The 16587-nt window shown below is 42.0% G+C and overlaps 1 protein-coding gene across 1 annotated transcript in view; it reads right to left on the bottom strand.

Moving 5' to 3' along the window:
- Positions 1–16587, bottom strand: part of LOC121294766 (A disintegrin and metalloproteinase with thrombospondin motifs 7-like) — a 55195-nt gene that overhangs the window by 22930 nt on the left and 15678 nt on the right. Inside the window, exons 9-16 of the mRNA XM_041218843.1 lie at positions 13643–13787; positions 10611–10703; positions 8891–9036; positions 5999–6168; positions 5517–5650; positions 4422–4542; positions 3962–4206; positions 829–970 (exon numbers count right to left, since the gene is read on the bottom strand). Of these exons, the coding sequence (XP_041074777.1) occupies positions 829–970; positions 3962–4206; positions 4422–4542; positions 5517–5650; positions 5999–6168; positions 8891–9036; positions 10611–10703; positions 13643–13787 (1196 nt within the window). The remainder of the gene's footprint in view (positions 1–828; positions 971–3961; positions 4207–4421; positions 4543–5516; positions 5651–5998; positions 6169–8890; positions 9037–10610; positions 10704–13642; positions 13788–16587) is intronic.

The following is a 16587-nucleotide window of genomic DNA, read 5'->3' as shown; positions in this document are numbered from 1 at the left end:
GTTGCAAGATTTTCTTCATTTTCTTTGCACAACTTCACAACCCCACCAACAGCATGGTGTGAACACAGCAAAGAGCAGAGCAGCACCATCAACGCTATGGTTACTGCCTGGAAAACAGAATAGAATTTCAGAATAGAATATTCCCAGCTCTGTCCTGGACTCTGGGCATTTACTGTGTAAGTGAAGGAACTGCCAATACACTAAAACCAATGAGTACCAACTCTGCATGGAGTGAGAGCGGCACTCTGTTACACTCGCAGTGAGTTTTATTGCAGTAAATCACAGTGAAACAAAACCAGGAGGATTCTAAAGTATTCCTTAATCACAGCATTTTAGAAGAAGTCTCTCAAACTTGGATGACACTGAAATAATACAAGAAATGGAGATGAAAAGACCAAACCAGGAAAATACGGGCGTTTTCATTTAAAAGTATAAGCAGATGTTCGCAGATTTGGAAATTATGGCAAGGAAATTCAAAGTCATTATTTCGCAGTACAGGGGGTGGGGGGGTGAGTATTTCAGCCTGTGTTATTTTATCAGTCTGAGATACATTTGCCAGTTTTGTGTGTGCGTGTGTGTGCGTGTGTGTGTGTGTGTGTGTTGCTATTGGCAATAATCCACCCTTGTAAAAAAAAAGAGTACAGTACTTCTACCAACAGGAGTTTGGGCAATACCATATATGTAGTGCAGGAGACGCCAAATCAAGATGTAAATTGCTTTTTAATGAAATGCATATAGCTTTCTAGGGCAGTACACGCTGTGGTAGTAATTCACTGAGAGACAGCTCCATGAAATAATCCGTGCAGAATCACTACACTCTTCCCTCACCTGTCCCACAGGAGGCGCTGCATGCAGTCCAGGAGCCGTACAGCCAAAAGAATTCCGGGGGCTGGATTTCGTTCTCGTTGTCCATTTCCCTCCGGATGGTGTACTCGTAACGGACCCCTGGGTTTGTCTCCTGGAACAGCAGCTGCGGACACACACCCTTAACGGTTAAGAGCATGAAATCACCAAACCTGCCCCCTTTTTTGGTGGGTCTCGCTTTCACCTGCCCATATCCCTCCATCCTCACATCTGGTTGAAGCCATTCACACAGCCTTTCCCCAGGAACCGTATTTGATATGTTATGCTCGACACCATTTTATCATGGGAAATGGTTCTGCCTGGATTCCAGCATGACAGAAGACTTGATTTCACTCGAAGCAAAACGAGGCTGCTGCACCAGATTGCTGAGCCACAGCCTCATGTAATCAAACAGGCCATATTAAAAACATGCCCCAAAGGGTCCGCAGTCTGTGTACCTACTGATTCAAACAATCTGCTGTTTAAATACAGGCAATTTGAGTGACAGATAGCCTGCCCAAAATGAAATATGACCATTGTTAGCAAGAGCATAATCCTCGACAGCAATTCATCACAGCGCACAGGCTCCCTGATTCCACCTTTAATTACTCAGGACTGATTCCCTACAGACACCCCTGTGCGGACTGTGTAGCTATTAGGCCTGAATCAGTGATATGTTCTCAAATCAAAAATAAACACATCGGTATCTTCCCTTATTTCATGATTTTATTCTGTATCCTCCACCAAAAACAAACAAACAAAAAACTCTTTGAATTGTCTTCTGTTGTCAAATAGAAGCTGATTACAAAGTTGTGTTATTACTGTGTTTACTTTCTCCAGGGTTATCTTGAGAAGTCACTCCTGACTTCTGGATGACTTGGATTTCTCAGGGAACAGCTGTTTACTTTAAGATTGGGGGGAGGGGTGCGATAGAAGAGAGCCGTGTGGGAAGCAACACTGCAGAAGCAATTCTGTCACTTGATCCCGCTTTATTATTAGGATTTTTTTTTTTTTTTTACAGTCTGACGCTTGTTAAATCCAAATGTAGTACTTCAAACCGGGATAAAGCACTGAAAACACCAGGGAAGTCTCAATCTCTAAGATCCTTATCTTATAAACTAAACACAGTGTCCAAACAAAGCACAACGCGGCTGCTGAGGCACTGAATCAATCACGGCCCAGGTGACCTGGTTCCAGGCAGCCTCACAGAGGAGGGAGGGTCGTTAGATTGAGCTTGATGCTGCTATAGCGTTTCTACTGGTGACCAGCCATTGACTGGATAGTGTAAATTCAATTCGATGTTATTGTCATTTTTATTTTCAGTTGTTGTAAATAACAATACGAGGCTCTCGGTTTGTTGTACAAAACTAAAACACAATAACGAAAACGACTTGACTGCGCTAAATAAAAGACAAACATTGGAAATGCATGCAGAGCCAACAATGCATCCCAGAGCTGTTGATTAATCTTAAAGCTTGCTTAATTACAGTGCACGCACGATGCATCCTGATTGGCTGGGGGCAGTGAGCATCACTCCACACAACAGCTGGCAGTGTTCACATAAAGACCTGTGCTCAAGTTTTCACTTTCCTATATTCCTATATTCTTCCATTCTCATCTCTCAGTGTGGTAAGACAGACAGGGGGTAATTATTAACAACGTCTGAGAGGGAACGGTGGCCTCCTGTTTGACAGCAGCTAAAGCAGACAGTGCACAACTTTGCACTCTACTCTCATTTGCCAAGAACCTCTAAAGTTGTTTGCTTGAGACACTCCCTATTCTTTTTTCAGTTTAGCTAGCGCATTAATGATCAGGCACCTGCTTTAACGTGGTGTACCCGTGGCATGCAAGCTAGACTGAATTAAAAGCGTCGCCTGAATTTTCAGCACATTTTCATGCTACGGAGCAGAGGATCCTTAGTTTCTGAACACAGGAAATATGCTGCGATGTCTGGCAATTAACCAATACAACGTCTGAAATATCAAAGTACTGCTTGAGAATGGAAACATGCAAACCAAGTTCTACTGCGCAAGCCAGAAGGGGATCATTATCTCCCAAAACTTTATCCCACATTTACAAATGGAGCTATACTAAGCAAAAGGGTACTTGTGTGTAATAATAAAGGCAACTCTGAAAAGGCACCATCAAGGTTAATTGCTTGAATGTTTTCCACCATTGAGTAAACCCCAGTTGAATAAAGCCCCCGCAAAGCAGCATCCTAGCGATGAATCTGGTTTGAAGCCATTACAGTTGATTACACTGCAAAGGAAATGACTTCCAGTATCCTATATGCTTCCCAGGCAAAGTCATCATTAGTGATAATAATGTTTTCATAATATTGCAAGCTGGTCCAGCTGTGTGCTCCTTACAAGCCTCCAACATGCTGATGCGGTGTCTAGCATGGAATGAAGATCCTGCAAATATCTATCAAACACAAAGCCTCACAAAATGAAATTCTGCCATCTGCAAAATTGATGTTTGGATGTACAGGTCATTGAACAGAAAAAAGACAATTATTCCTCTGCTGCGTTCCAGCAACTGTGGATCCAACTAATTTTGAGCTGCAGTAAAATGAAAACTTGAAAGTATGACATGGAGGGACTAGCTCCCCCACCCGTTACTCCCACCCCCCACAACTGCACAGTGTGTGCAAGCAAGCAGGTCTCTGAGGGTAGACCTGGTGCCATGCAGTGCATTTTAAATTGAACACTATTAAACTGGAAAGAACTGTCACAGGAAGCTCTGCAAACAGGATGCTGAGGTTATCTACTGTGGAAGACAGAATCTGAATCTGAATCAGAAGCACAACACTAAACAGGTCGCCTCATTCCGCTCTGTAGGGATACAAGAGAGACAAGCACTTCCTCCAGGAGCCTGCATGGCTTGGGGACTCAAACAGATTAATCTATATTACAAAAAGAGCTACAACTGATTAAACCCCTTCCAGATTTTGGTCTAACCTGATCTAAGTGAATGTGTACCACAATAGACTGTGCTTATATCTGTTTGCAGATTGCTTACTGGCCAGTAGAACATTTTGAACTCTTGGTTCAGTTCTTACTGCAGAGCCTATGGACCTGCCCTAAGACGATGTACCCGACATTACTGAGAGGCTCACCTGGATCCAAACGGGCTCCCTGGTGGGCCCAGGTGAGGTCAGATTCTCCAGGTTTCCGCTCCTCTCGTAGGTGAAGGTGGTCCCGGCCACTTTGTAGTCCCCGTTCCACTGGATTGTCCAGCCCCCATTCAGGAAATACTTTTCCGGGTCCTGGCTGCGCAAGGCTAGAAAGTTCCCAGCTTCCGCCACTTCTTCGACACGGATCTCCCGCGCCCCCTCTGGGATCAGCCCGATATCCACGTAGCCTGCGCAAACAGCACACTGCATGCTAGGAACAGTTTATAGGTGCATGCGTTCAACCATGGGGGGCTCTTTTATTTAGAGACAGGCGCATGGGCTTTTAAATGAAACCAAAGGATTATCTGCTTGTTTCTCAGCACACACCATTTACCCAAGTACACGTGATCATAGTGTGGTCGAAATATCCCCGTGGAGGTAGTCAGCGAGCGTGCTTCCTTACCCATCCCCTCGCTCTCATCGAAGGTCTTCTTCACCGTCTCGCATGTGGAGCCGTTCCCGTGGCAGACCCCACATCGATCCTCCACTGCGTTTGAGTCAATCTCGTAGTCGCAGCCCACGTTCTGAAACACCAGGGGGGAGGGAGGGATTGGGGTGTAAAACGGGACAATCGTAAACAGAAATAAAGCATCCCCTGTGTCACATCATGGTACATCAACCCACTGGGCCTCTGAACCCCCGAAGCACAGAGGATCCAGAGTCTGAAGTGGATACATGTAGAAACTTTCCATAGGTCATTTCATCTTGTCTACAGTCACAGAGTCTTTGCACTGTCTTTATGCGTGTGCCTTATTTTCCTTTCCTGTGTCTCTCCTCACTGCCTCTCCTCCCCCCACTGTTTTCTTACAGTAATACAAGCCAGGCTGAACTTCACCCTTAGATAATCAAGAGGGAAACAGGAAGACGCAAGAAGTGGATGTTTAAATGGATATGCACTAGACTAAATATTTATCACCTCCACAAATCGAAAAGTCCAAAAATATATACAATACACTGGGTTAAAATAATAAATGACTTTTTAATGTACTTTTCCGAGCAATATACAAAGCTCTTGAATCCCATGGTAGTAGATACAGTATGGGTTGTTTCTGATCCAGTAAAATGTAATGAAGGTGGCCTCGATTTACACTGAACTAATCAGGCAGGATACAGGCTTACCTTGAATAAACATCATTTGTGACCCCAGTGGTGCCGACGAACACCGGTTTATGTATAAGAACCAGGGTCAGAGCAAAGTGCAAAATTGCTAATAAGATCTATATTTGAATATGGACAGGGGTGCTACTACAGTACATATTCAGAGTTCAGAGTTACTTTATATATTAGACCTAATAGTTATTTACTATATATAATATATTAAAGGGAGCGCTTACTCAGTAGTAATGCAAATTGGTATAGATATTTCTTTTGCCGCAATTTATTGAAAGCATCTGATGATATCAGGAGCTGCCTGTGTGTCTGTCGGTACATAGGCATGCCACAGGGAAGCGCATTCTTTCCCACGCTATTCGCAGTGCCAGTGTGTGGCGATGCATACCTTGCAAATGCCGTTGATGCACATGTCCCGGCTGATGCTGCCCTCGTAGCATTGAGTCCCGTCCGTGACGGCGTCCAGCATCTTCTCTGAGAAATAATCGTTGAGCGGGCGGCAGTGTAGCTCACAGGGGTTAACTGGTGAGGCAGAGCAGAGCACAGTGTCACGCCAGGGCAAGCTCTTCACTAACTCCCTACACTGCCATATGCAACGTGTTGTTACACTGTGCTGTCGTAATCACAACACAGAGTTTAAACGACTTCAGTAGGTCAAAACTTTGTTTAACAAGGGATTACTGGTTTGATTCAGCACTGTGCAAACATCTGGATTATCACTTGTGGCTTCTATAAACCAGACAAAGTGAGATCTCATCTGAAATATTTGCCATTTATCTTTGCACTTTAGGGTGGTCTTCTAACTCCCTCTCTGTTATAAATGCAGCTAGCTTTTTTGTGGGCTTTTTTTGCCTTAGCTGTTGTACTCACTTCTGTTGTTCACTGGGATCCACTCGTAGAGTTTCCCTTTGTAAGGCATGGTGTCGAAATGTCTGCACTGGATGTGACGGAAGGAAGGGTTACCCAATTGGCAAGAGTCAATATTGCAGATCTTGTATCGTCTCCGCTCACCAAGGCAGTATTTTCCACCATACTTCGGGCTGCAATCCAAAAGAAAATAGCAGGATTATGTGGAAATTGCAGCATGTTCTCCATTCCACACAATAACCATTTTTGCTTGACGTTCTGAGGGCAGGGGGCGATGTATTTTGTTCTGAAATATACATCTGTGCCATATTCATGGGCTATCGATTCTGAAGCCTTCAATAGAACAGCAATTCAGAGGCTAAGCGACAGCCATCACAATGGCCTCACTACCCCCAATACTGCTCACTTTATAGTAAAGAATTGAAATGGAAATACAGTACATCAGTGAGCTTGCACTATCAACACACATCTCTCCCAGATGGCAGAGATATTGGGGGTGTTGATGTCTTCTCTGTACCACTTGCTACTGAAACAGTCAGTAAACAGGCTTTCTAGAATGTGTTACTATAGCATTAAAATGTTACAATATTGGAGACAAGCTGCAACCCTAAGACAGCTTTGAATGACTCTGTTCCCCATGACATCATTCTACTCACAAGAGAACATTGCTGTCCATCAAGGGGAGAGACGCTTTGATCTGTCAAGCAAAATCACAGATCCTTCAAATAAATTAGGCCAATTAATTTGTTCTAATGAAGCTGGAGGCTTTCTGAGAAGCGCTCTGTAACCTTCTTTGATGATGTGTTTACTGATTACATCGCTTTCTCCGTTAATTACGTGACAGTAAATCGTCCCTCCACATTTTCTCCTGTGTAAAATGGTAATTGAATGGATACACAGGATCTGGATTTATTCAGAAGACAATAAAAGCCAGTAATAAAATATCTGAATTCTTTGAGGATTTGCAATGTGTTTCTGCATACTAACACAGTTGTCTCTGGCCAGCGGGGTGTGAAATCGCATTTGGGAGGCACCGCCTTGAAAGGCTATTGTCCAAACACACTTTAACGAGCATATCGGTGAAAATGGCTGGAGAAGAGGTACGAGGGAGTGTTGTGTAAAGTTTATCATTGGCAGGGTGTCCATTGTGTCTTCTGCTCCCTGTTGGAATTCCTTGTCAATCTGGGACTGCGTTATGGTCAACGAGCGTCTTCTTGCCCCAGTTAAATTTAATTAATGCTAAAAGTAAATACATGACTTTTGAATGCCCCACAGTCCCAGAGAGGATTCCAACAAAGAAAAGCAGGGCTGCCTCAAGTCCTCAGACAAGCAGAATGCTGTTTAGTGTATGCAGACTGCACTGAGTCACTATGGGACCATACAGGCTAAAATTAGACAAGCCCATTTATCAGAGTGACCAGGGACATCAATCCTGGGTCCAATCACATCCCATAAAGACCTGCATAAATAAATCTTTTTTTAACTAAGGCTGCCTGCTTAGCACTCCTCGCCTCCTGCATTCAAATTTGTTTGCACCAGAAGCATGATTTAGTGGTTTATAACAATACTCATTTGATATGCATTCTTTTAGGCACTCCAACCCTCAGTGATTTTGAAGTTGTTGCACTAACCACATGCAATATATCATTTCATGGTCAACACAAATGTTTCAAAGGCAATCTGCATTGGATATTTCTGGAAGTTCCTACTTTACCAAAGTAGTTTGAACTTCTGCAAAGCTGATGTGCACCAGCAGTGAGGATCTGCTGGCAAGTGAAGCCCTGCATTCAGCCTTGGAATCTTCCTCCAGCAAGGCTGACTAACTGTGTGCAGATGACATGCCCTGCATTTGTGAGCAGCATGTCCAGTGTGAATTCAAGCCACAATACCAATGCTTACTGCGTATTCCAAGCTGTTATGAATACAGTGAAAATAACATTCTAAGTGCCTTGCTATCCACTGATTTACAGCTCATAATGTGGCGCTTAGTATTATTCTTATTATTCATTATAGCAGCTTTGGTTTGTTATACAATTGTTACTGTCCAATGCTCCAGTGTAGTTGGGGTTTTATTCTTGCAAGATAAAACAAAGATTGTGCCAAGAAAAACTGTTCACAGAAATATTTAAGTTTGATAGAGTGTAGATGCCTGGGGAGGTTATAAAAAGTCTGCACATGGTTGCAACTAAACATGGCCACATGTGAGCAATGTGTGTGCAATACTCTTCACCCAACACCACACTTTTGCAACAGTGCAAGCTTGCTTTTTTTTTAAGGTCAAGCAAATAATTCCATTTTAATAGTCAGTCCTGTGACAGGCAGGTCAAGGTCATAGTTCACAAATTCTGACCCCGAAAATAAGGACTAAAGACTATTCCACCAGCACAGGAAGGGGGAGCTGCTTTAACACATTTATCAGATCTCCAGCATTTCAGTGAATTATAGATCTGAAAGACAAGCCCTAACCCTGACTAATGAAAGTTCAGGAGAACAGAAGAGGGGGAGTCACAGTCCCTGTTTGACATACAATGGGCCCTTGTGCTAGAAATATACAAATCAAACCTGTGTGTGAGATACTAATGCTTTAATGATGAATGCTCGTCTCCAAAAGAGGCCACTTTCTCAAAAAGCTTTAGTTAGAGGACTGTCCTCTGGGGACCGCCGCTTTTCTTAATTGAAGACCGCAACTCCCGTGGTACAGGCTGGGGGAGTTGACAGGAGGTTGAGAGCGTAGGGCTCGAACAGGGGGTCATCTGGCCAAGCTATGCTACCAGCAAAGCTCTAATCAAAGTACCTGTTCTTTTCAAAGCCTCTGAGATATTGACAAGTAAATCCCTGTATGTTTGAGGCAGGCAGTAACACGCTGCTTTAAATCCCAGGCTTCATGCTACTCACACAGGGTTGTTGCACTGCCTCTCTGCATTCTGCACCCCAGCACCACAGCTCCGAGTGCAGGCTGACCAGCTGCTCCAGGAACCCCAGCCTCCACTGATGCTCTCGGGGCGATACCCCACAGCAACACACTCGCCATTGAAGCACCACTGCAGGAAACAAAAGGAAAACAACATCTGTTAGTCCCTTTATAAGTGACCTCCCAGTCCTCCAAGCTGCCCATTGCTTATACTCCTCTTCAGTAGGTGTCCTGAACCAACACATCTCTAGCACAGTCAGGACCGCATCTTAACCCTTTACCTCCCTGTGGGCTCGTATTTACAAAGGGTTTAATGAACTCCTGTAGAAAAACAGCTGTGAATACAACAAAACTAGATCCAAACAATTAGGCACGGTCATGTATTTCTCATAAGCACTCAATAATTCTCTTTAGATATACTTACTAGATCCTTGATGGTAACCAGCTATCTACTGATGGTAGACGTGTTTAACAACTGCATTGCAGACACTTGTTTTTTACAGACTATTTATTTTATTTACTCTATGGCTTCTTCTTGTTCTGGCTTCTCAATTGGTCCTTCTTAAGATCAGAGCATATACTGCAAACTACTGCTGAGACATATTTGATTAATTCCTCCAGTAATTAGTCTCATATCATGAGAGGTTAGCAAAAGCATGGCAAATCCGAGCTCTTTCATGGAAACTGTCAACATGCCACTGAGTTTGAAGCTTTACATTTGAAATCTTGTAATGCAATGTTATTTTATGTTAACAGCTTCATTAATCTACTGAACAGATTGAGAAACCGATGGCACTCATTAGTTCATTTTAAGAATAATAGAATTCATGTGAACTCTATGGGGAACGAGAAGTTGCCCTACCAAGATTTTATAAAACATTTTTTGCATTGTAAAGAACAGTATAGAGAAGAAAGTTAACATGGTGCAAATCTACACACAGTGTAATTGCACTACGGACAGCAATGCTGATAGCTTGTTTATCACATGGACAGCTTTCAGCAGCAGTTCATTTTCATCCTTAATAACACCGTTCCAAGTATTGATTAAAAAAAAATCGTTCTCCCGCTTGAACGACACTTTTCTTTTTTTAAAGACTGGCAAAGGCAGCATTCTCAGTTCAGTTCACCCGAAGAACATTTTATTTTCTGAACAAACCAATTCTAGACCCACAAGCTATTTGTCCGTAAAATTGAAAGAAATCGAGGCTCTCGCTCAGTTTGAAAGGAGCCTAATAGTTGGGGCCCAAGACTAGAACTACGGCTGAGAAATCAAGGATAACTGTGCCATTTATTTGAGGAATGAAGCTCAGAGTGTCTGCTGCCTGACCACGGGAGACGAAGGCAGCACAGAATCACGCTCGGCATCTATCACTGACAGTAATCCGGGACAATGTGCAGAGAAAGGGGTTATCCCTTCCTTAACACTGGATAAAATATTAATGGACACCAGAAGCACTGTTCAGTTATCACTCATACTAACAGGGTCTGGTTAGGTTAAGACAGTTCATGACTCAATGTGACAAAAGATGGAGTTGCTTGTGCGAATCCTGGTTGTAGTGAGTTGCAGGTCTCGGCTAGGGGAGGGTTTGTTTAGTAAGTGGGTTGCAGTGGCAAGAAAAAGTTGTATTGGGCATTTCATACTGGTAGTGAAATTGCTGCACTTACATAAACAATAATATGACTACATAGAACTGAGCCGTTTACCTTGTTTGAGCCACACTTTGTCCCGTCCACCGCGGCGTCCAGCTTTGAGTGACAGGTGTTACCCACAGTGCACCACAAGGTGCTGCAGACATTCTATCAGAGAGAAGACAGGACTTACTCAGAGGAGATACTGGGGGAAAAAAAAAAAACCCTTCTTTCCAACGGTGTCTGAGAAACATAACAGACAACTACACATTTCACCTCAAAGGTTGAAAAAAAAAGAAGAAACAGGATAAAATGAATAAATGTTTCATATTGGCCAAGTACAACAAGTTCACAGTTAATTTCGTCTTTTAGAAGAAAACCAAGTCAAATGAAAAATTGATGACACCAAATTGTGCATCCATAAGATTCCCTTTAATGGATGTAACTAAAAACATAAGGCAAACAAAATATGTATACAGAAGTACAGTTAAAATCAATTTCCTTTGTCAATTTCTTTTATTTAAAAGAAAGCAAATCTTCTAGGTTTAAATTCAACTAATATAATTAACAAAGCTTCTAAGATCACATTTAATTACATTTGAAGTCAAACAGTATGGTATTTAAAAGGTCTTGGCCAGTTTTAATAAGCCTGTCAAACTGCTTTGTATCAGTGGGGCAAAAAGCCTGAGCAACATATAACTCATTAAGTTCATTCAATTAGCTCATTACGATAATCAAAATAATATGTCAGAAAAATAAAATGAATGCAGGATGTCTGCTAATTAACTGAAAATGCAATGAAGTGAGAGAGGAATGTGGAGGGACAACACAGATAGAAAAGCAAGACGTTAGCCAAAGAATTGATCACCTTGCACTTATTTTACCACTGGTTGTTTGAAACTATGAATTAACACACTCTTCGGCATACATAATGTTGTGGAAATATGTCATTATTATTATTATTATTATTATTATTATTATTATTATTATTATTATTATTATTATTATTAGCAGACAGCAGACACCCTTCTCCAGGGCAACCTACCATTGTTACAAAGTATCAGATTACAGATAATAGCAGTTATAAAATACAATACAACCAGTAGTAAGTAAGAGCAATATAAAAAATACAGTAAATAATTATGTTTGAGAGAGACTGCGACTAAGAGAAGTTAAACTAAATAGATAAGAATGTACAATAAATGGATAAGAACAATTTCAAATAAGAGCAATTGTGAATCAGGAACAGGAATGTAAATATACAGCCCTCCTGCTAAAACACTGGGTCTGTCTGATAGGTCAGGCCACCTGCCACACAGCAACCTCCATTACTGCCGCTACCACCAAAGAGAGCGGGGTGCCTTCACACACAGACACACACGCGCTATGTTTAAACAGACCACAGCGGACACACTGCCTACTCTTACAGCTCTGAACAAAGCCCTATCTGAAGAGAAGAACTGATTGGGACATGCTTTAGGAGCCATCGTAAAGAGCTGGTATTTCATCTAGAAAACGGGGCAATTGAGATGTTTGCCATGTAAACAACAACAACACAAGGTTATGGCAATACAATGTTATATACCATGTACGGATTACATAAGAAATCGCTTGATACGCAACATAAACAAATCACTTCAGTATAGCGACCCAATGCATGTGGTTAGAAACACGGTATTAATTAAGATACTAAGAGCTATAAATTAGGATTAGAAATAGCAACATTGAATACACTTTTTTTATATAGCTATATATGGATCCCCAACATTTGAGTGCAGTGACATTGTAATAAACCGCTATCCTTTGTTAATAGACTTCAATACATTTAATAGCATAGCAAGAGATTCATTGTGTCAGGTCTTCTGGCAGCTTGTTGAGAAACTTCCTTTGTATCAGGTGTTAAGAACAGTATTATAAGAAGCTGGCATTAGATTAAATCTCTTTATATTCCATTGCATTCCAATCTTATCAAGGAATAGAATCATTTCTAAATGTATTTTACTCACTAGCTCACAAGCCAAGCACAATGTAATCCTGTCTGTTGATAAAAGCACATTCTTTGGTTAAAAGTCAAACACGTGGAAAATGTGACCCAATGAAACAACGGCTTTGACACTAATTCAATTATTAAAATGCTAATTTTATAACACAGAGTCAAAGTTTCTTTTAGTATTTCTGAAATGAACACTGTAGGTTGTTTAATGGCTGTGGTTCAGGCACAGTTACTGGCACATTTACAAACATGTGAAATTCAAATTATACCTTGAAGGCACATTATTCCTTTTAAAGCCTAACTACAGGCTCTGTATTAATGAATACAAACCTATCCTCAGTCTGATCTGTGCAAGCCTAGATGCTGAACTGTTCAGATTCGTTTGTGATTAAAACCAGTTGTGGCGATACACACGAGACCACGAGAAATGCTTCCCTTAATAAAAACAGGAAAAGGGGCACTCCAGTTCGTATAGTCACATTTTTTTCCATTTGCATTTGGCATTCAGAAAAAGATACAGACCAACATGCACAACACACGCCACACGATTGAGGGCAACTGCAAATGCAGGTCAGCTACATATTTCCTATTAATCAGTGGCATAACTTGGTCATTTCTTTAAGCAAGCACATATGGAGCAGTCTGGAACTTGTGACAAGCTGTTCAAATTTAAAAGAAACAGGAAACTCTTAGCTCAGAGAAGCAATAAAAAACCCAGCATACATACTGTACGCTCAGACCATTATTTCAGAGTTCGTGTTGCTGGTTTCATCTGTAGTTGAGAAAATAAACTTGGAGCAGAAATGCGTAAGTTTTATTGCCTGTGTTGTATTTGTTGGCTTGTGTGGTATTTATTTAAAGCATTAATTAGTAGGTCTAGACATGGCTTATCACTGAGTGTATTTGAAATAACACTTTTGTAACTTTTAACATATTCTGTGTAATTGAAGTGCAATCGATTCTTTTGCATCCCATTGTGTTAGCTACTGAAGAAACGCTCAAGAGCTGACAGACAGCACGCCCCCGAAAGCAGCTGCAATGAGGAGGCTGAGTTGTATTGCTCATCTGTAAACGATGCAAGGTCAGGTCAATCAATAAAAGAAAGTGTACTTACATCCATATCGTCGCAGAAGACGGATCTGGAGCCGTATTGCAGGCGGCACTGGTGAGCAGCATCGTACAGCACTCCAGGGGGCACCATTGAGAACTCAATCACATCCTGGACCGGGGGGTCATCCAGACAGAGCCCCCAGCCTCGACTGCAACGACAAGGGGGGGTTACACGTGTCACCGCAACTGTTATAACGAAGCGCTCACTGCTGTTAAACACGTGCAGAGACACAAGCAGCTCTACTTCACTGAGCTCAATTAGAGCACATTCAACCCCATGCTGCATGGAGCACATCAGCGCTCACCCCTGGCAATTGTGCTAAAGTAGAGTCCTGTGTAATAAATCACACACCACACTGCCAGAGAGGCAGACACCATGCAGAACTCTCCAAGCTAATCTCATCTGAGCGGGCAGCCCTTAATACAGTACCAGCACTTTCACTGGAGAATACCATTTAACTCCATGTCATGCTGCAAATTATTCAATTCTACCTCCGTTCTCCTTATCATCTGTCCAAAGCAACCATTTTTTTTAAGTTGGATGATAATGAATTCCGAAATCTAAAATTGTAGTCAAACATAGAATGGAGTGAGCCACTTTTATTATTAAAGATTGCCAAACAAAGACTTAAGCAATACTGGAGATAATCAAAAGCAGTTATAACAGGCTAGGGGTTCTAACTTCAGCAGATGAAAAACCTTAGACGAATATTCAGCAAAAGCCACTGATTCTGATTAAGCACACTGGGCTTGGTTTTCAAAGACATGCCGCTGCAATGCATTTCTACATGCAAATGAGTGTGTATCTGGTTTGGAAACTCCAGCTCAATATATTTACTAGTTATTTAAAGTCACCTCAGGGCAAGCCCTGATCCTACAATCAAACAGTCTTCTTCATACTGTGTGGAGAAATGGGATACACTGCATCATGTATTATGTATCGACAGCCACCCTACAGTGGATACTTCCAGAATATTTACAGAGGAAGCGAATACATTAAAAACCAAATGATCTAGGAGGCCTCATTAATATGGTAACTACATTGTAACAACACATGTATTTTAACTGCATCTGTAAGAGAATACAGTTGTGTGCCAAATACTGGGAAACATCTTAAAGTGTGCTGCCTCTACACCAAAGTACCGTGAAAAGTCATATGACAGTTGAAAGTGAAGTGTAACGCTCTTCCAGAACCCCAAAGTTTCACGGTTTCTGACATTTTAGCAGTTGAAGTTGAGCTGTCAAAGGCATTGGGTTTTGCAAAAACATATAAAGCCCCCTCAAGGGACGTCTAAACAGAGTGTTATCAATAAATGACATCTATATATAAACATGCACTGTGCATCCATCCACAGCAGGATGCACGGCTCCATTTGCTGGCCGGGTTATTCCAAAGATGCACACCAAGCTATGCGTGTGATCTCCTCACTCATGCGTGTCTAGAGAACTCTTTCAAGTGACAAGACACTGATAAAGCTGGCATCTAATCCTGTCAACCACCCACCATTTATCAATTAAGGAGAACCTCTTGCAGGAATCTGTAAGGCTGTTGATGTGACAGCCACAGCTGTGATATGTTACATAGCACACAGCACATCAATAACCGTCCATTGACCGTCTCCATTGGCAACACTGAAACTCAGTTAAGGAGTGGGATCTTTGAAACAGGAGTTAGGGGAATCTGCTGTTGTTCAAAGAATATCTGAGATTCCTGTTCAGTTTCAAACAACGTATCTGTAGGTATTACCAGTCTTTGCACTGCACTAGTCACACATCTACAGTCTCCTTTTCCGAAGGCACAGGATGCTGAATGTGTACAGCTAATGCCGACAGCAATCTTTCTGTGTAAATCTGACAGCAGTTTGCCATTTACTGTGTAAATAAACCAGCAAAGCATGTGGGAGACACCAAACCCCTTTAGTATCAGCCTGCCGGGTTACTTAACCATTAACAGACTAATGCGTTTATCTACGAGGCAGTCGACGAGCAGTCCAGAGGTGAACAAGGGGGCAGCAGAGGGTTTAAGGCTCACTAGTGAAGCAAGATGTGGCTGGGAGAGAGAGGCCTGAGGTAGTGCTGCAAGCTGCACCTGGTAAGCAATGCTGCTAATCCAGCACCCAGTCAATCTCATTTCATATTAAATGGTACTTCTTATTTTAGACAGTATGGTTTTCAATAGCTGCTGGGGAGAATTTGGGTTTACAGTCAATCTGCGTATTTTGTTGCTTTCTTCCTTTGAAGATGAGTCACGCCAAACAGAATAAGAAAGTTGAGTAACCTCCTGCCTTTGTCTGTGTAACTGGCACTGGCTGAAACGTTTGCGTGCTTGGGGCTGGGAATCAAGGAATGTGATGCTTCTTTGCTGTTTCTCATCTGGATAAGCCAGCTCAAGTCAATCAGCATGGTGTTGGATTTGAGTATAGTAAAGTGCTTGTTTATTAGTAAGGTGCAGAACATAGATCCCAATTGTACTGTATTACACAGTGCACAGCCAAGTAAGTGTCTGCCCAAAGTGAAAATGGCCAAGTTTTTGACTAAAGTATTGCCAGACATGGTTGTGGTCTATTCGATTGATCTAAACAAAGGCTGGGCAGGGTTCTCCTACAAAAAGCACATCTTTTTATGAAGACAAAGTAGGTTCATTTTAAAGGACAGGGAGACCCCAACCCCCACCTTTAAACAGCCTAAAATTATTCTCCGGACGTGGGCGTGGCAATCAATGCGGCTGCTGTTTCAAACAACTGAATAGACTCCATTGTGTTACAGCAGCTTAATAATATACTGCTGGGATTAGTAGTCATTTATTTTCCTTCCATGTTCCATAGCCTTTGCCGTGCTACTTTATTCAGTGCATTCACCTTCTTATAAGAGCTGATCACGTAATATCATAATAGAAGAATGCAGTGTAGCAGATCATATTATAAGCAAATAACTAGAGGGAGCACCTGA

The sequence above is a fragment of the Polyodon spathula genome, chromosome 19 (assembly GCF_017654505.1).
Source record: "Polyodon spathula isolate WHYD16114869_AA chromosome 19, ASM1765450v1, whole genome shotgun sequence".
Classification (NCBI taxonomy): domain Eukaryota; kingdom Metazoa; phylum Chordata; class Actinopteri; order Acipenseriformes; family Polyodontidae; genus Polyodon; species Polyodon spathula.
The sequence above is the reverse complement of the archived record's forward strand: the minus strand, read 5'-3'. Positions and strand labels throughout refer to the sequence as shown.